An 18009-nucleotide genomic window follows, 5' to 3' on the forward strand; every position below is an offset into this window, starting at 1 on the left:
ACTGCAGAAAAAATTGCTACCAACCTGCCTTCCATTGAGGACCTGTATACTGCACGAGTCAAAAGAGGGCTTTGAAAATGTTTGCAGACCCCTCACAACCTGGACATAAACTGTTTTGACTCCTATCGTCAAAACGACGGTATAGAGCACTGTACACCAGAACAAATAGACACGAACAGTTTTTTCCTGAACGCCATCACTCTGCTAAACAAATAATCCCCTCAACACTGTCAAACTAGTTACTAAGTCTGCATTACTATTAATCTTCTCATCGTTCCTATCACCCATCTCCTCCCACTTATGACTATATGACTGTAACCTTGTTGCTGGTATCCTTACGATACCATACGATAAAGATGGTCTCTTTCTTGGATGATCTGCATTTCTCCTTTTCCTTTTACACTTCTTAGTGACCTTCCGGTCCTTTTAGACTTCTCTCTAGCATCTTACTGGACTACCTAAGGAGGTCAGGGATTGGAGCACTGTTTTGCAGGGGTTCCACTCCTATGAATGGTTTCAGTCTGCTGTAAAGAGGGAAGTGGGGTCAGCCTGTCAGACCCTTACTTTACAGGGATTAGTCCTCATCCTCCTGCTTCTTAACTGTTGGGGGAAGATCATAGGATGACAATTTGGGCTATGAATAATCGGTATGCTATACATTGCTATCTTGGGTAGTAAAGGGAGGTACTGCCAATATTCTTTGATGAAATCCAAATTTTTTTGCTACCTGTTCTGTGGGCGTGGCTTGGTGGGCATGGTGTTGCTTAGTGGGTGTGGCAGGGGAAGGATAGTGCAAAATCCCCATTCCCTCCCCACTCCTGGGGGAAGGATATTGCAAAATCTCCATTCCCATCCTACTCTGGGGCCAGCCAGAGGTGGCATTGCTGGTTCTCCGAACTACTCAAAATGTCTGCTACCCGTTCTCCGGAACCTGCTGGATTTCACCCCTAGTTTGGAGCCTTTACAGTCTGGAGAGAGAACAGGTTCAAACCAGGGGTGAAATTCACTTACCTTCCCTACTGGTTTGCAAATGTGCAGCTCTGTGCACGTGCTAGCTTTGCTCGCACACGCCATCGTCCGCACATGAGCAAAGCCTGTGCATGCACAAAGCCTTCTGTGCATGCGCAAAGCATTCTGCGCATGAGCAGAGGCTTAAAATCATCACAAAAAAGCGACATCATGACATCCCTGCGGGCAAGTGGAGCCTCCTGCAACCGCCACTACTGATTCGCCCAAGCTGGACAGAACCAGCTGAATTTCACCCCTGGTTCAAACTGAACCCAAGGAAGTTGGAGTTGCTCTTTGTTCAGGTAGTCCTCAACTTACAAATACAATTGGGACCAAAGTTGTAGTGCTAGAAGGCCCTGCTTCTCCACACAGCATTGACCTATAGAATGAGATCCCTGCTGAGACCTTCCCAGACCCTCCCAAATTGTTGTTTTAGTTGTTAATAATGGAGCTTTTTTGAAGAGTCTTTCAGTAGCATCACCTGCACCTTTGGTTGTTCTTACTATATTTCTGTCCTGCTTTGGTTTGTTTTTGTAATTTGGATTGTACATTGCTATAATTTGGTGGTTGTTGCTATTGCGACATTAAACCAGGGTCACAAGATTGCAGCATGATAGACATTAATTCATTAATTAAATAATTAGGATTTTTCTTCGTCAGGCAATCTGTTCCAGAGGAAACTGTAGCAATTCATGTGGAGAAAAGAAGAATGTCTCCGGACAAGGAAATTACCTTGATCCATGAAATGTCAGGGGATATCTTTCCATATGCCATTGTAGCTGATCATTATTATTTTTAAATATTCTTACTAGGTAGGCCCAGAAACTTGTTTGGATCTGCAGCTCCTAGCACACCTGACACACCCCATAAGACTGGTTTTACCTGCTGCCAAATCAGAAAAGGGCTTCAGGAAGCTTGAGCATGTCTGTTCCTTTCCTGAAGGAACCATGACCAGGCTGTGCAACTCCCAGTCCTGTGCTTTGCTACAACGGAACAACTTTACTGCTTAAAGGACTCCAAGAACCCAAGAGGTAGGACAATCTGAGCATGGAATTTAGAGCACAATAGACTTAAGCTTGGAACTCAACAAATGTATCACCTACCATTAATGTTCAGGTTTAGGGCAAGTCAAGAGGGATTCATGTTAACTGTTGATGAAAGCCAATTAATTCAGTACCTTTTTGTATCTAGAAAACAGGATGTTTTGTTGTTGCCACTTCTTTTCATGCTTTCTTTTGGCAGGCATCCAGCAGGAATGCAAGAACTGTCTTTGGTGAGTGATATAACTGGGGAACTAAAAGTTGGAGCGAAGAAACAGGACATCTCAGGTTCAAATCTTACCATAGATTACCGTATATACTCGAGTATAAGCCGATCCGAATATAAGCCGAGGCACCTAATTTTACCACAAAAACTGGGAAAAACTATTGACTCGAGTATAAGCCGAGGGGACGTTTTTCAGCACAAAAAACGTGCTGAAAAACTCGGCTTATACTCGAGTATATACGGTAGTCACTTGTTCAGGGTGGTGGTGAGACATGCTCTCCAACCAAGAATGAATTCCTTTCAACCTATTATTTTAAACTGAACTTTTTAGGCATTCGCCTTAAACATAAGATGCCTTGAAAAAAAATCTTCTGTTTTGAAAAATGATACCTAAATCCACAAATAATTAAACAGGGATGTTGTAAAGGGAAATATAAGGATAAAATTATTACAATAAAAGTTATTCAGAAACCTAGATTCAGGAGAGGGAGGAAGTGTTCTTTTCCCCCCAAATAATGCTTAGTTATAGACTTTAATGTTGAATGAATAGCCTAACAACAGGCTTAGTGATTTTTTAAAAAAAAGTTTTGGGCTCATTAGATTGGGATCAGTCTGCCAAAAAATATTAATAGTAAAAACTAAATGAAGCCCTCTTGTTTAAATATAATTTCGCTCTGAATCAATAGAGGGTGGAGAGAGATTATATTATTCTCTTCTGAATTTCCTAAAGGCATTTCAGAAATCCATCACCAGAACTGCCTTCTTGTGAATGTCCACGGAAAGATAGAAGTTTGGGGAGTGTGAACCTTTCAAAACATCCATGAATCAGTATACCTGAAAAGGAATGGCATGGTAAAAGAACAATAATCCTGAGAAACAAGGTCTCTTAGAACCATACCAGCTCAAGAAAGGAGGTTCTAAAACGAAATTGGTTACAATACTTCTGTTTTTATTTCAAGTTGTAGAGGTGGCAATGAAATATATATCTCCCAAGAAGATATTAGAACAAGAAGGAAAGTGAAATAAGAAAAAAAAAGAGACTTACAAAGGGAAAGGAGATAGTGAGGGAGACATGTATGCCAGTATTAGGTTTTGTGAAATTCTACTTGACCCTTCATGTGATCCTCATGGCAACTTTCAACAGGACAAATAGATAAAAAGAATTGTGATTTTAAGTACAGATGTTATGTTTCAACTATATTGCAAAAGGGAAAGGAAAAGATATGCTTGATCTTCAGCTTGTACACTTCGGTTGATGCTCCAGTTAGAGCCTGTTTGCCTGGACTGGGAAGCCTTATAACAAGATTACTGTTGCTTTTGAAGACAGCCTAGAAACTAAAATTGGTTCTGATAGCAATAGCCAGGTTGTCAGCAAAAAGAAGCTCATATTACTCAATGAGACCAAAATTACAGAGTTTGCACTGGTCACCAGGCCCAACACTATTTATTTGTTTGTTTGTTTGTTTGCTTGCTTGCTTTATTTATTTATTTATTTATTTATAAAATGTATTGGCTGCCCATCTCACCAGAGGGTAACCCTGGGCGGCTTACAGGTACATATACAGCTGAAACCTAAAAGTTAAAATCAGACATTAAACACAAGGACGCATGGGGAGGGGGGGAGGGGGATATCTGTTATTACTCAATCACTTACCTCCATTGTGCTGTTTCCTCACTGGGGCCCCAAGCCGTCTGGCAGAGCCACATCTTTAGGCCTTTACGAAAAGATAGGAGGGTTGGGGCCAACCTCACATTGCATGGCAAGATATTCCAGTGGGCAGGAGCGACAGCAGAGAAGGCCCTTCTGGATCCCACCAGCCAGATTAATCAGGCTGACAGGACCCACAGCATGCATCCACTGCTGGCATGAGTGGTATGGGCCAATTGCAGTGGGGTGAGGCAGTGCTGAAGTAACCTGGACCCATGTCAGGAAGGGCTTTAAAGGTGATCACCAACACCTTGAATTCAGTGGTGGGTTTCAAAATTTTTTACTACTGGTTCTGTGGGTGTGGCTTGGTGGGCGTGGCTTGGTGGGTGTGGCAAGGGAAGAATACTGCAAAATCTCCATTCCCACCCCACTCCAGGGGAAGGTTACTGCAAAATCCCCATTTCCTCCCAAACAGGGAGGGACTCAGGAGACAGAGAATAGATGAGGACGGGGCCAGTAAGAATTTTTACTACCGGTTCTCCGAACTACTCAAAATTTCCGCTACCAGTTCTCCAGAACTAGTCAGAACCTGCTGAAACCCACCTCTGCTTGAATTGTATCCTGAAATGGTGTTGGCTGAAATGGCAAAATTGACTACTTTGATTAAAGAAAAGAACATAAGTATTTTTGTTTCCACATGGAGACCGCTTCTGAACTTTGCGCTTGATGTGGAAAAGAATGAAAATCTGACTTTGGCTTTTACCGATTAGACTGATAGATCTTTACAGAAATGGCTTGTTCATATTATTAAGAAAAAGCAAAAAGTTGTGATTTGATGTTAATGCCTTATTTTACTGTAACAGAGAGAGTTAAAAGTCAATGCTTCTTTTTCTTCTTTTTCATATCTTTCCTCACTTCTCTTTTCCACCCCACCCCTGCCCCCACCCCCACTGCCACAGGCCTTCTATTGATGGCCCCAACATATTGGAACCTAGTGCTCCTCTAGCCTGCTCATTTCTGATTTTTGGTAGAGTTTTCAAGAGCTTTCTTTGTAAATGGATGTAGGAAGCCTGATGCCTAGATATTGAGGCTAGCTTATCAAGTTTTATATATTATCTTAATAGCTTGGTTTGTTCGTAGAGTGGGAAATGCCGCAAGAGATTTTGTTAGTGTAATATTGTTTGCCTAGGGAATGTATACTTTCAATTAAATAGTAGTAAAAGTAATAATAATGATAACCATTTTCATACTAGGGGAACATCTGCAGATTTCTCCCATATATACTTATTATAAAGTTCTAAGTAGCTTATAAGTTTATAAGATATATGTTTATCTGCTTATCTGTTTATCTACCTATCTATTTATCATATGTCTATATATCTATTAATACAGTAATCAAGAAGATTATCCAAATTATCAGTATACAAGAAATAAAAATATAATGCTCTTGATATTTGCATCCTGTTGTCTTTGCTATTATTTGCTATGAGACTGTGCAAGGTCCTTCATTTCAGAGCAAATCATTCTTCTGGAACAGCTTAAAGTTGCAAAGCAGATGCTTGAATATATAGTGCAGCTGCTTCGTATCCTCCCATGGTTTCAGAGTAGAAATATCTAGGCCTCCTTGGTAGCTGTGGTTTTGTGGTATCTAGAGAGGCACGTCACTTAAAGTAAAGCATTTCTTTGAATGATTTGTCTAGCTTTATCTCTAGACACTGGGGGCTGAGATGGCTTGTGCAGTTCCCTATTAGCTTATGGACCAATTGTTCCCTCACACTCTGCTCTGTCTCAGCCTTTGTCCTGTCTGCATCTGCCTCCCTCACCTGCAAACATGCCATTCCCAAGAACATTTCTTGCTCGTGGGATTCATGGAGCCTTGGCTTCCTCATTTGTGTCTCAGCCTGAAATGCCCCAAATTCATTTGATGAGCGTGTTTCAATATCTGGGAAGCCAGCTACCAGTAGCCATGCAATGGCTGTCTGGACTGTAGTTGGAGAGAAGAGCAGAAGCACCTGTGGTTGTTTAGAACAGGAAGATGATGTAACCCACCTGCAGAGAAAAATGATTATTGAAACAGTAATATTTTGAGACTGGAGCTCAGCTTTGCAAAGCCATCATTACAAGAGTCAAATTAAGTGGTAATTTTTCTTAAGTCCTACCTCTAAGATTCAGAATGGAATACTTCACACAGAGAAGGAACTTGTCCTGCCTGTTTTCTAAAGCACCTTGTTAATTTAAGAATTAGAACATAAGATGCAATGTAGAAGAATACAGGACAGTGACAAGAGTATAATCATCATACAATGATTGACTATTTACCTCTACAGCAGGACTGGGGAATAATAAGAATAGCTCAGTTGAAACAGCTCTGGGTTGGGTCTTCCATACAGACAGAAGAAGACTGGTGAACACTTTTGGGAGTATGTGTAAAACAGATTAAGACTGAATCCTAAGAAAATATCTTTCTTCCTTCCATCTCAATCTGATTTAAAATTTTGGCTTCTTTATTTTAACTTGGCATATTGTATGAACCCAGCCTTGTGGTTTATAAACCATAGTTTATGGTTTGCCTATAGTCAACCATCTATAATTTAGTTGATATTAAATGATGGCTCACTGCAGTATGCAAACAAAGCCACATAGCACTCAAGGCCATAATGTGCTTGGTTGAACTTGGTTTAGCATGTAAATGAACAACCAAGATCACTGAAACTTTCTTAATATGTACTGCATGTGGGGATTTGAATCTAGGTCTCCATATTATAGCCAAATTGGATTTGGTCATCGTTATTTGGATAAAGGAGAGAATGCTATCTTGAGGTACTACAGATACAAGATGTGAAAAGTTCTTAAGTGCAGAACAACACCGTACATTATTTCAGAAAGACCATAGAAAGGCAGTGTAAAAGCTGAAACGCTGGTGTACTGGGCTTTGTGTGATATATCCATCTAGGAAACACTCCCAAGACGGATCTCAAGGATTACTGACAGATATTGGCTAATGATTAATTTTTTTGCTTTGCTCTGCACTCTTCCCTACTCAAGGTAAGGTACAAATTTGAGGAAATGTGAAATGGGGGCAGTAAGTACGAGTTTTAACCAGCCTACTTCCTTATTTGTCACATGTCCACAGTTGCTGCTTCTTTCACTCTCATTTATGCCTTAATGAAAAATGGTTTGTTAGCTACTGAAATGAACATTCCTGCCAAAACCTAGTTAGTTGCATTACAAAAAGAGGCTGAAAATAATGGAATGGAGACAAAAAAGCAAAGTGATACATCTGAAGGAAGAAGTGGAAACAATCAGAGAGGAAGTAGAGTTGGACAGATTGTAGGAAGTTTGAAGAACGGAGAATTGTTGCCACCTGTCTCACATTCTTTTACTGCTTGGGATGTTTATTTGAATTTTTGCTGATGAACCAACGTCTCTTTACTCATTGCAAGCATTAAACGGAAGAAACTTAAAGCCTGTAATCCCACCAACCTACACAAAGGGAAAGGTAAAGTACCCGGAGTGGCGAGAAAATGGATGCAGGAGTAGATCTGATGATGATAAATGGTAGTTAAACCTTTTTGACATTGATTAGATAATCAGGAAATTGGGGTGATCGGGAAAGAAGAAAACCGTCAAAATAGAAACCTCAGACCAAAATTTGTCATCTAGCCCAAACCAACATGCCACCATTTGTCTGTGATCATGTTTGAGATATGGTTTCTGCAATCAAACTTAAATTAGAGATTAGAAGATACATATGTTATGTGAGTAGAGGTTAAATTGTACACTGTGAGTGATCAATATCGTATCTGATTGTATCTTGTATCTGATTTTGCTCTCTGCATTCCAGTTGTGAAAAATGAGTAGTGATTATTCCAAGGTAAAAAATGTGAAATATTCATACTTATAGAGAATTTTGTGGACAAAATTGAAAAAGTATTCTGCTCAGGTTTAGTAAACCCTTTTCTCAGAGATAGTTGCTCTTTTTATTTGGACATAATTTCTCTTGTACTGCTCTTGTACTGCTGCAAACAGGGCAAACAAAAATCCAGCAAAGGCATAGCTTCCTTATTGCTGCTTTGCTATGTTGGAAAAATGTGGGCAAAGAACATCGAGTATTATATAAATTCGGATTTTTCACACTGGATTATGATGAGAGAGTTTAAAACAAAAGTAGCTCATTCAAATGCAGTCAGTTTTGTATCATTAAAGCTTTGGTTTTTGGGATTTATTGTTATTTTTTTACTAACACGTTTCACAGCTTGAAAAACTTTGCCAACTTTGGTATTATGGTTTATACTTGGTCATACAGTCAGCCAGATGTTTAGACTGGATTTGGCATTTTTATCCATCTATCGAATCCTCCCCAAGGACCAGGGATAGGCAAATGCTGATGTTTGATTGTGTTAGAGATATCATTGCAGGATGTAAGCTGTTCCAAGTACAGTTGTCTTTGGCCATAGACCGATGGTGAATTTGTCAGTGCCAATGGTGTTCAAGTGATGCTCAAGTACATTTTTTTTAATGTATTGGCCATGTCAGGCTTTGTCTTTCCATGTCTCTTTTCTTCTCTTCATTTGATCTTTCTGGTAGACCAGTTTGGTCTCTCCAATACTCAGTAAGCCTTCCTGATATACTTGCCTCAATGCATCTTCTTCAGTATCCTTCAGATACTCCCAATGCCCTCTTTTCTTATTATTTTTATTATCAAGCATACATGGGGAAAGGCTGTTACAAAGTCACATAAAGCAACAGTGGTGTATTTACTAAAAGTGTTGATCTTATTCATTAAGACCTGTTTTAAATGTTAGCCCTGCCATGTTCTAGATACTTTTAGGCAACAGGGCTAAGTTGCTTGCTCTCAGTATTGTTGTTTTACTATTAAATCTTCTGCCTATTTTGGGAAATGTAAGTTTCTGATGTCCAAGATTGTTTTCATACTACTGAAACTTTTCTGTGCAGTTCCACCTTTCAAAGGATATAGTACATCTGTACGTACATGATCAACCCATGCAGATGTTTTTGCCTGATCATTCCTGAGATGATTGATATATTGAATAGGGCACTGGTAGGTGGTGGATGCTTCTCATTCATTTAATCTTATTTATTGATCCATTACACAGGATGCTTCACACTTAATAATATGGAACAGAAAAAATTCAATTCGGTCCCTGACATCCAATTAAAATTTGCAGATGATCAGGAAAGCTTTTAAATTTGTTAGCCACTACAGATAATCTGAAACTAAGTCTAAACCCCATCAAATTGTGAACTATTTAAAAATCAATGAATAATATCATTATTATGCCATGTAATAGAAACAACTCAGATTTGACCTATGCTCTCTTGGTAAATGTCACTAGATAATAACTGGGACAGACCAAAGGCTTCTAATTAGGTTATTAAGTCATCAACCGTTCTTGGCAGGCATTTTCAAGATGTCTGCCAGCACAGCAAATCAGCAGGACTTCACCCTTTGGCCTCTGCTAATTGAAGGAAACCCCAGTGATCAGAGCTTCCTCGGTCTCATTCAAACAACTCCTGAAGATACAAACCCCCAACTCACCTCTTTCTTTGATATATAATATCTGCAGTACTAGGGAAGCTTGATTCTGCTTCAGTGCCTCTCACTTTTCTACTTTACAGTACATGATCTAAGCAGCAAGGACTGTAAGCTCCTAACTGCTCCATCCAGATTTCCTGCAAGTCTGCTTTTTTCCTTCAACCAAGGAGCAGGCTGATGAAAGCTGGTAAAAGCTGTGCTAGCAGATATTTCATTTGCAGCACCTGGAAGGGGGGCTCTGCAAGTTTTCTTGCAGGAAGAGATGAGAAAAGACCACTTCCTGCCTGTTTCTGCATGGAGGGAAATGCTTAAAGTAGGTAAGGTAGAGTATAATGGCTTCCTGACTTCATCAAGCACAGATTGCTTTATCCTAATAGAAGGAGACAACAAAAGTCCACCATCTCCTCCTGTGATTATACATGGGCACCATAAAAATTCTTAATAACAGATGACGGTTACAAGTAGTTCTCGGCTTACGACTGATTGCTTAGCAACCTTTCAAAGTTATGACCTATTTGAAAAAGGGAACTTAAGACCCAGAATGAAAGTTTCAATGTTTGTGTCTCTCTCCTGTAAGGTCATATCCAATACACATTTCTCCTCCTATTCCCCCCATAATAAGCAACCTGTGTGGTGCATTGGGCTAAGAATGATAGCCCAGAGTCACCCAGCTGGTTTATTATGGCTAACATGGGACTTGAACTCATGGTTTCTAGTCTGGTGCCTTAACCACTAGACCAAAGCAGCTCCAAATTGTCAAGCAACCTTTCTCCTTGAAAGACTCGCTAGGGCAGTAGAAGCACAGAAACTAACTTTCTAACTCTCTTCTCTCTTCTCTCTTTTCTCTTCTCTCTCTCTCCCTCCCTCCCTCTCTCTTTCCCTCCCCCCCCCACCTCTCTCTGTATATCTGTGTATGAAACAAAAGTTTTTGCAAATAGGGAAATAGACTGCACATGTTCAGCAGAACTATAATATTGCAAAGCATACATTAGGTTTGGTTTGGTTTCAAATAACAATGGAGCCAGAAAAGAAGAAACAAAACCATGTTCAACTATCAAAATCAGCCATTTCTATAGAAGTTCAAAGCTGGTTCCAAATTGGTACAGCGTCCTTTTGTGGAGGTTCCTGCTGCTGTCAGCTGGGACCCACCTTATGTAATAACTCTGTTATTTAGAATGTGTCGATCCTGGGTGCATGTAATAGATAGTGAGCTCCAAAATTAGCAGAAAAATAAAGAAATATCTTCAGAAATGTATTTTTAAATATATACAGTATATAACAACTTTTGATTTCTCTTTCCATAATTTTTATTTTTTGCCCACAATTTATTCTTAAAATTTAAGGTGGTTTGTTTTTTGATGCCTTCAAGTCATTGTTGACTCCCTGTGATTGCCTGCACAAGATCCTGAAGTTGTTTTTTTTTTATTTTTAATTTTCTTTTAATACAAAACATTCCATCATTCATTAAGCAGTGTGTCGTCTGGGTACAATTTTTTTGTGTCATAACAGTTAAAGCTTACCACCATATTCATTATTTATATCTACTCTTAATTTAATATTAATACTTAATACTTAACATATCTATTATCTTAACATTTCTCTTCTTAACATATTTAACTTTACTATACATTACTTTCATATTTATTCTCTAATCATTGATAAAATAAATCCCATATATTATAATAAACATATTCTTCCTTTCCTCTAATTGCAAATGTTAATCTATTCATTTCTGCACATTCTGATATTTTCCTAATCACATTTTCATCTGCAGGAATCTCTTCACCTTTCCAATTCTGTGCAAATACAATTCTAGCTGCAGTTATTACATGAATAATCAAGTATACAATTTCTTTACTATAATTCCCTGGTAAAATCCCCAACAAGACTATCTCAGGTTTTGTCAATATGCTGCTGTGTCATCTTCTCCAACCACATACGAATTCTTGCCCACTATTTTTTGGCTTCTACACACGTCCACCACATATGATAGTACAATTCTGGTATCTGATGACATTTCCAACATTTAATTGATTTATCTTTAAACATTTTTGCCAGTCTTTCAGGTGACAAATGCCATCCATCAAACATCTTGTACAAATTCTCCTTGTATGCAGTAGACATTGTTAATTTATAATTTCTGTCCCATAGTTGCTGCCTTTCATCTAACTCTATTGTATGTCCAATGTTTTTTGCCCATGCTATCATTGTTTCTTTAACTTGTTCTTCTGACTTAATACTCAATAAATAGCTATACAATTTTCTTATCACTCCCTCATCTGTTCCTTTTAGTATCTTATCTAATTCTGTCAATTCCCTATAAAAACTATATTGTTTTGCATTTTTTTCATATCTAGATTGTATTTGCAGTTGTATATACCACACCATATCAATTCCCTGCTTTTCCAAATCCTGTTCATTTTAAGTTCCCTCTTTTCTGACAAAATATCCTTATATCGGACAATATTTCCCATATTAATAATATTTGGATATATTAGTGCTTCCATTGTCGAAAGCCAAACTGGTATCTTCGAGTAATGTTGTTCTCTGATTTTCTCCCACACTAATAATAAAGCGTTTCTTATATAATGTCTTTGAAAGTAACGATGTATCTTATTTTTCCCATATCATAAAAAAAGCGTGCCAACACAATTGCAAATCATGTCCCTCCAATATCAATAATCTTGTATTTCTCAGTAAACTCCATTCTTTCATCCATGTTAACACTGCTGCCTGGTAATATAATTCCCAGTTTGGTAATCTGAACCCTCCTCTGGTTCTCACATCTTGTAACAGTTTTAAGTTGATTCTCACCTTCTTCCCCTGCCATATAAATTTCACTATTATTTTATTCAAATTTTCAAAATATTTTTTCTCCAATTTTATTGGAATTGTTTGGAATAAAAACAATAGCCTTGGCAATATGTTCATCTTGATTGCTGCTATTCTTCCTATTAATGAAATTTTTTCCATCTCTCCAAATCTGTCTCAATTTGTTTTATTAGTTTATAATAATTATCTTCCTTAATTGTAACACATCTTGCTGTTAGTTGAATCCCTAAATTTCTTACTTTCTTTGCTATCTCAATATCTAACTTCTTCATTAACTCCCTTTTCTGCTTCTCTGTAACATTTTTCACTAATATCGTATTAGTGACTCAGACTCAGACCTGCAATGGATAAAAAATTATAGACCAAGTGCCCTATTAAATGCAGAGTACAAGATATTTACTTCAATAATGGAAGAAAGATTAAACAGATTTTTAAACGAATTTATACACACAGACCAAAATGGTTTTTTACCAAAGAGACAGATCAGAGACAATATGAGAATAATTTTGAATATATTGGAATATTATGAAGCCAATCCAGAGAAACAAATGGTGTTGATATTCCTCGATGCGCAGAAGGCGTTTGATAATGTGAACTGGCAATTTATGTTGGCACAACTAAAAGTTACGGACTGTAGGGAAAGATTTACCAATATGATTAAGATGATACATTACAAACAATCGGCAAAGGTGATGGTAAATGGAGATATGATGGAAAAGGTTATTATGAAAGGTACAAGGTAGGGATGTCCTCTATCCCCATTATTATTTGTACTGACACTGGAAGTATTAAATAGTAATATAAGGCAGAATAAAGGGATAAAAGGTATTGAAATTAAAAAGGAGGAATATAAATTACAGGCATTTGCAGACAATTTGGTGTTTATCTTAGAAGATCCACAAGAAACAAGACCAAAGCTATTAGAAAGAATAGAAGAAAATGGTGAGATGGCAGGATTGAAAATTAATAAAGAGATATTAAAGTCCCTGAAGTTTTCTTGGCAAGATTTCCAAAGTGGTTTACCGCTGCCTGTTTTCTAGGGTTATAAAAGAATAACTGATTCAAGGTCACCCAACTGGCTTTGTGCCTAAGAAACAGTAGAACTCCCAGTCTTCCAGTTTTTAGATTTGGTGCCTTAGCCACAACATCAAACTGACTCTAATTTAGGGGCCATTTCATTTTCGGAGACTTTAATGCTTTTTCTTTTTTGGAATGCTATAATGAAGCACTTTTTCTCATTTTCCTCTAGAGTCATCGTTCTATGACTGAGAATGGAGTGTGAAGCCTGGAAGTCCAAGTCAAAGTCAAAGAGTTAAGGACCACCATCTGAATTAAGAAATAGAATTATGAGCACCAACTTGAATTCTAGGCTCTTTTTTGGTCTCTTGTAATCTCTGCTTCTCCCAGAATCTTAAACAGACCCATCAAAGTCTTACCTTCACGTGATTTCCAGGCATGTCAGCTGCCAATGTTACTATATGCCAGAATTATAGTCACATTCACCAGCTGCAGTTGATTGGATACATCTTGATCTTCACAGCAGGCTTATGTCTCAATGTTGCGTCCCTCTTGATCTTCTTGTACTATCTGAAGGTCAAGTCAGTGGTGGCCATCTACATGTGTAACTTGGTTATGAGTGACCTCCTTTTCACCATATCTTTGCCCTTCCGTATATATTACTATTACATGGGGGAATGGCCCTTTGGAAGTTTCCTTTGTCAAGTCTCAGGTTCTCTCTTCCAAATAAATATGTATGGTAGTTGCCTTTTCCTGATGTGCATCAACTTGGACCGCTTTGTTGCTATTGTCCATCCACTACGCTGGCGCCACCTCCGGCGTCCCAAAGTGGCCAGGCTGCTCTGCTGTGTGGTTTGGGTACTAATCCTGATAGGCTCTGTTCCAGTTGCTCTGATCCACAAGACAACTCCATGTATTAAGGGAAATGAAACAAATTCTAACCTTAAACAAAATGAAATCATTGTGTGCTTTGAAAACTTCAGTAATAACTTGTGGCAGGGAAAAATCTTCGGCCTGGTCATTTTAGCAGAGATTCTTGGCTTTCTCCTCCCTCTGACCTCTGTGACAGTCTGCTCAATCCGAATTTTTCAGGAACTATGCCGAGCTCGTGGGACGCGGAGCCTGCGCCAAGAAAAGACTATTCGCATGCTTGTGGTCAATCTGGTCATCTTTATCATCTGCTTCGTGCCCTACAACACCATCCTGGCAGCCTATGGGATGATAAAAGCCAATGTGATTAAGACTAATCCAAACATGCGGGGTTCAGTGCGCAATGCCCTTATCGTCACTATGCTACTTACAAGTATGAACTGTACCCTGGACCCCTTGATCTATTATTTCAATACAGAAGGCTTCAAAAATACTTTGAAGAGAATAAGAAGAGGCCAAACTTGGGATTTTGAGATGGGAACACTTCAGACTCGAGCAACAAAATCTGGCTTCTACAAGGCAGCAAATGTTAAACAGGATAGTAAACAATATCCAGTTCAGAATTCAATTGCTCCCTGTGAGGACTTGCCATTTGCTTCGCCTAAGATATTCTTGAGTAGCTCCATTGAAGACTCTGAAATATAGAGATGGGGGAACTATCAAACCATCAAGCTTTTGGAATGAATTGGCATTACAGAAAGTGACTGCCAGAAACATCTGAACAAAATATGAAGACTTGATGCACTTAAATACTGTAAAGCCCTATACTGTACAGTAAGAGCATTTCATATTTCAAGAACAATTTCTGTTATTGATTTTAAAATTTATTATCCATTTCCTATCCATAGAGTTGTATGATATTCATATGAATGCTATGAGATACTTATGGTAAAGTCACTCATTTCCAGGTTCAGTTCAGGCTCCCAATGGTGTAGTATCACTTGATTTAGCAACTGGCATCAGAATGAACCAAGAATGGTGGTGATATATGGATCAAACCGTTGCAGAAATACAAATTGTCATTGCTATATTTTTCACCAAAACCTTACACCAAAAATATTTATTATCTGTTTCTGTATCTATAATAACTACATTTTAATGACAGAATGACTTTTTTTTTTTGAGCTTTGGAAAAATAGTTTACAAATACCTAAAATAAAAAACCAACCAAATAAAAAAGAAATCCTGCATCATTCAGCATAGGTTTGAGGCCCAGTGCTAGGCAGAAGGCATTCAGCAAAGTTTCAGTGGTGTCTTAAAAAATTTGAATTGGGGAGGGACAAGGGTTCTTTTGCCCAGCCAACCTTCAATTGCTATGGACGAGTGGAGCTTATAGGAATCATTATTAAACCCCTCCCCCAAACACACACACAGTACAGGTAGTCCTCAACTTACAAAAGTTCATTTAGTGACAGTTCAAAGTTACAACGATACTGAAAAAGCAACTTATTCATATTTATGACCATTGCAGTATCCCCAAGGTCATGTGATCAAAATTCAGACACTTAGCAACTGATTTATATTTATAATGATTAGAGTGTTCTGGGATCATGTGATCACCTTTTGTGACCTTCTGACAAAGTCATTGGAAAATCAGATTCACTTAACAACCGTGTTACTAAATTAATTGCAGTAATTCACTTAACAGCTGTGGCAAGAAAGGTCATAAAATGGAGCAAAATTCACTTAACAACTGTCTCACTTAACAACATCTGGGGCTCAACTGTGGTCATAAGTCAAGGACTACCTGTACACACATTGAATGCAAACACTGTATTTCTCTATGTTATCTCTTGCCATCATAAAAGGTTCCATGCAAGTTGTTTAAGCCTGTTTAAATCTTCTGTGAAAGGGCAATATAACATCTGGAACATAATGTTCAATAAAAAGGTATTTGTTCCCATTTTCCACAATGTAGCATAGGTCCAGGAACTTTTGGCTCTGAAGGATGAAATTATCATGTTCTCAATAGTCATGCTTTGGAGAGAGAAAACTGCCATTTCTAATTTAGTAGCTAATTTGACCCATACATCTTCCCAAGTAAATATTCACTGGAATTATTATCTGAAAAGGTATGAAGTATGGTTTATTTATTATAAACATGCCACAGTATCAAAGATCCAGAATGTAAATGAACTGGCTTTAATCTCCCCAAAGCAATGTTTACAAATATGCTACACCAAAACTCTCCTTACTATGCAGGAAGAAATAGAATTTTGATCAAAAATAAAAATTTTAATATCAAGCTTGTGCGTCTTATTCTTAAGGATTTCCATAATGTCAGTATTTTTACTATCCTTACAATGTTCTGTCACGTTAACTCATGGCAAAAATATGAAAAATCTATGTATGTATTTGCAGAACCTCCTTACTAGAATATCTCAAATAATCATAAAAAATCCCAGAAGTAACAAAAGCACCAAGGCTTGAAGGAAACCTTATCTTGTTCCAGTATTATGGTGTGGGGTTTTTTAATGGTATTATTACTGAACATAATGAAGAAGGAAAAAACAGGTAATACTTTAATTTTAGCCAATGCATATGGCAGAAAGCAGTGTTAAACATATTTAGGATCTGCAAGTAGATTTTTCAGTTCTGTCTTTCTGGGAAGCCGAAGTTTAAAAAAAAAAAACTTTTCTGCTGTAGGGCTATCTAGCATAGGAATCAAAAGTGACACTGTATTAGAGAAAATTTCCCCTAATTATATTGAAAAAGTACATTTGCATTAAGAATAAAGAACAGAAAAATATAATGTTATTATCCTTGCTTTAAATTGCAGTTTATCCAGAGTTATTTCAGTTAAAGAGTGAAGCTAATTTTAAAAAAATCATTGGAATACAATAAGGCTCTAAGCAGGGATGAAATCCAGCAGGTTCTGACAGGTTCTGGCAAGCAGAAATTTTGAGTAGTTCGGAGAACCAGCCAATACCACCTCTGGCTGACCCCAGAGTGGGGTGGGAGTGGAGATTTTCCAATATCCTTCCCCCAGGAGTGGGGAGGGAATGGGGATTTTGCAGTATCCTTCCCCTGCCACGCCCACCAAGCCATGCCTACAGAACCGGTAGTAAAAAAATTGAATTCCACCACTGGCTCTAAGTTGTAATTTAAAAGTACACTTCATTCATTTTAGGACTTCCTCCGTGATACCAGATTTGCTCTAGCAACTTTTATGCAGAATACGAACAAAAATAAATAAAAAATATGCTTCCTATGAAATTACTAGAGATTGGACATATTACTTGCATAGAATTAAACAATTCCATCAATGCTTGCGCAGGACTGGCATAGGATTTTAGATTTATATGGTTTTTAATTTTATACGGGTTTTATTATTCTAAATTTTTAATCTTGGCCAATTGAATAAGTTTTTAAATTGTATTTTAATAGTATTTATATTGTAGTATTATTGTCTATTTTATCTGGCTGTGAACCGCCCTGAGTCCTTCGGGAGAAGGGCGGTATAAAAATCTAAATAATAAATAAATAAATACATAAAATGCCCCTGGAATCCTGTAAATATTCTTTAGAAGCTAACTCTATTGAGGCTTCAGTTAACCTTAATCACAACCGGTATCTTAAGCCCAAAAGTGCAGTAGTTTAGTCAGTCTTGTTCCTTTACTGCCACCTGCTGGCTCAGAATCCTTATAGGGTGAGAGTTGGAGACAGAAGTAACCTTCAACAGGCCTGAGAAGCATTTCTAATGTGGGTCAATGCATTTGGTGCTGTTCCAAGTCTTATTCACTGTTAGAGG

The 18009-nt window shown here is 37.9% G+C and overlaps 1 protein-coding gene across 2 annotated transcripts; it reads left to right on the forward strand.

Annotated features, from left to right (window-relative positions):
- Positions 1-1902: 1902 nt before the first annotated feature.
- LPAR5 (lysophosphatidic acid receptor 5) lies at positions 1903-16504 on the forward strand. Of its 2 annotated transcripts, XM_058174030.1 has the most exons (3): positions 1904-2039; positions 2251-2281; positions 13561-16504. In XM_058174030.1, exon 3 carries the CDS (start codon positions 13767-13769, stop codon positions 14901-14903), a length of 1137 nt encoding a protein of 378 aa, XP_058030013.1. In that variant the 5' UTR covers positions 1904-2039; positions 2251-2281; positions 13561-13766; the 3' UTR covers positions 14904-16504. The 2 variants fall into 2 exon arrangements, with proteins under 2 accessions (XP_058030014.1, XP_058030013.1); XM_058174031.1 differs by lacking the exon at positions 2251-2281 and having other exon boundaries at positions 1903-2039.
- The last annotated feature ends 1505 nt before the right edge of the window (positions 16505-18009 follow it).

Source organism: Ahaetulla prasina, chromosome 2 (genome assembly GCF_028640845.1).
Source record: "Ahaetulla prasina isolate Xishuangbanna chromosome 2, ASM2864084v1, whole genome shotgun sequence".
Classification (NCBI taxonomy): Eukaryota; Metazoa; Chordata; class Lepidosauria; order Squamata; family Colubridae; genus Ahaetulla; species Ahaetulla prasina.

Bases quoted from the DNA above. Each gene is read 5' to 3' on its own strand.
- LPAR5 (XM_058174031.1), top strand. From the start codon at position 13,767: ATGTCAGCTGCCAATGTTACTATATGCCAGAATTATAGTCACATTCAC.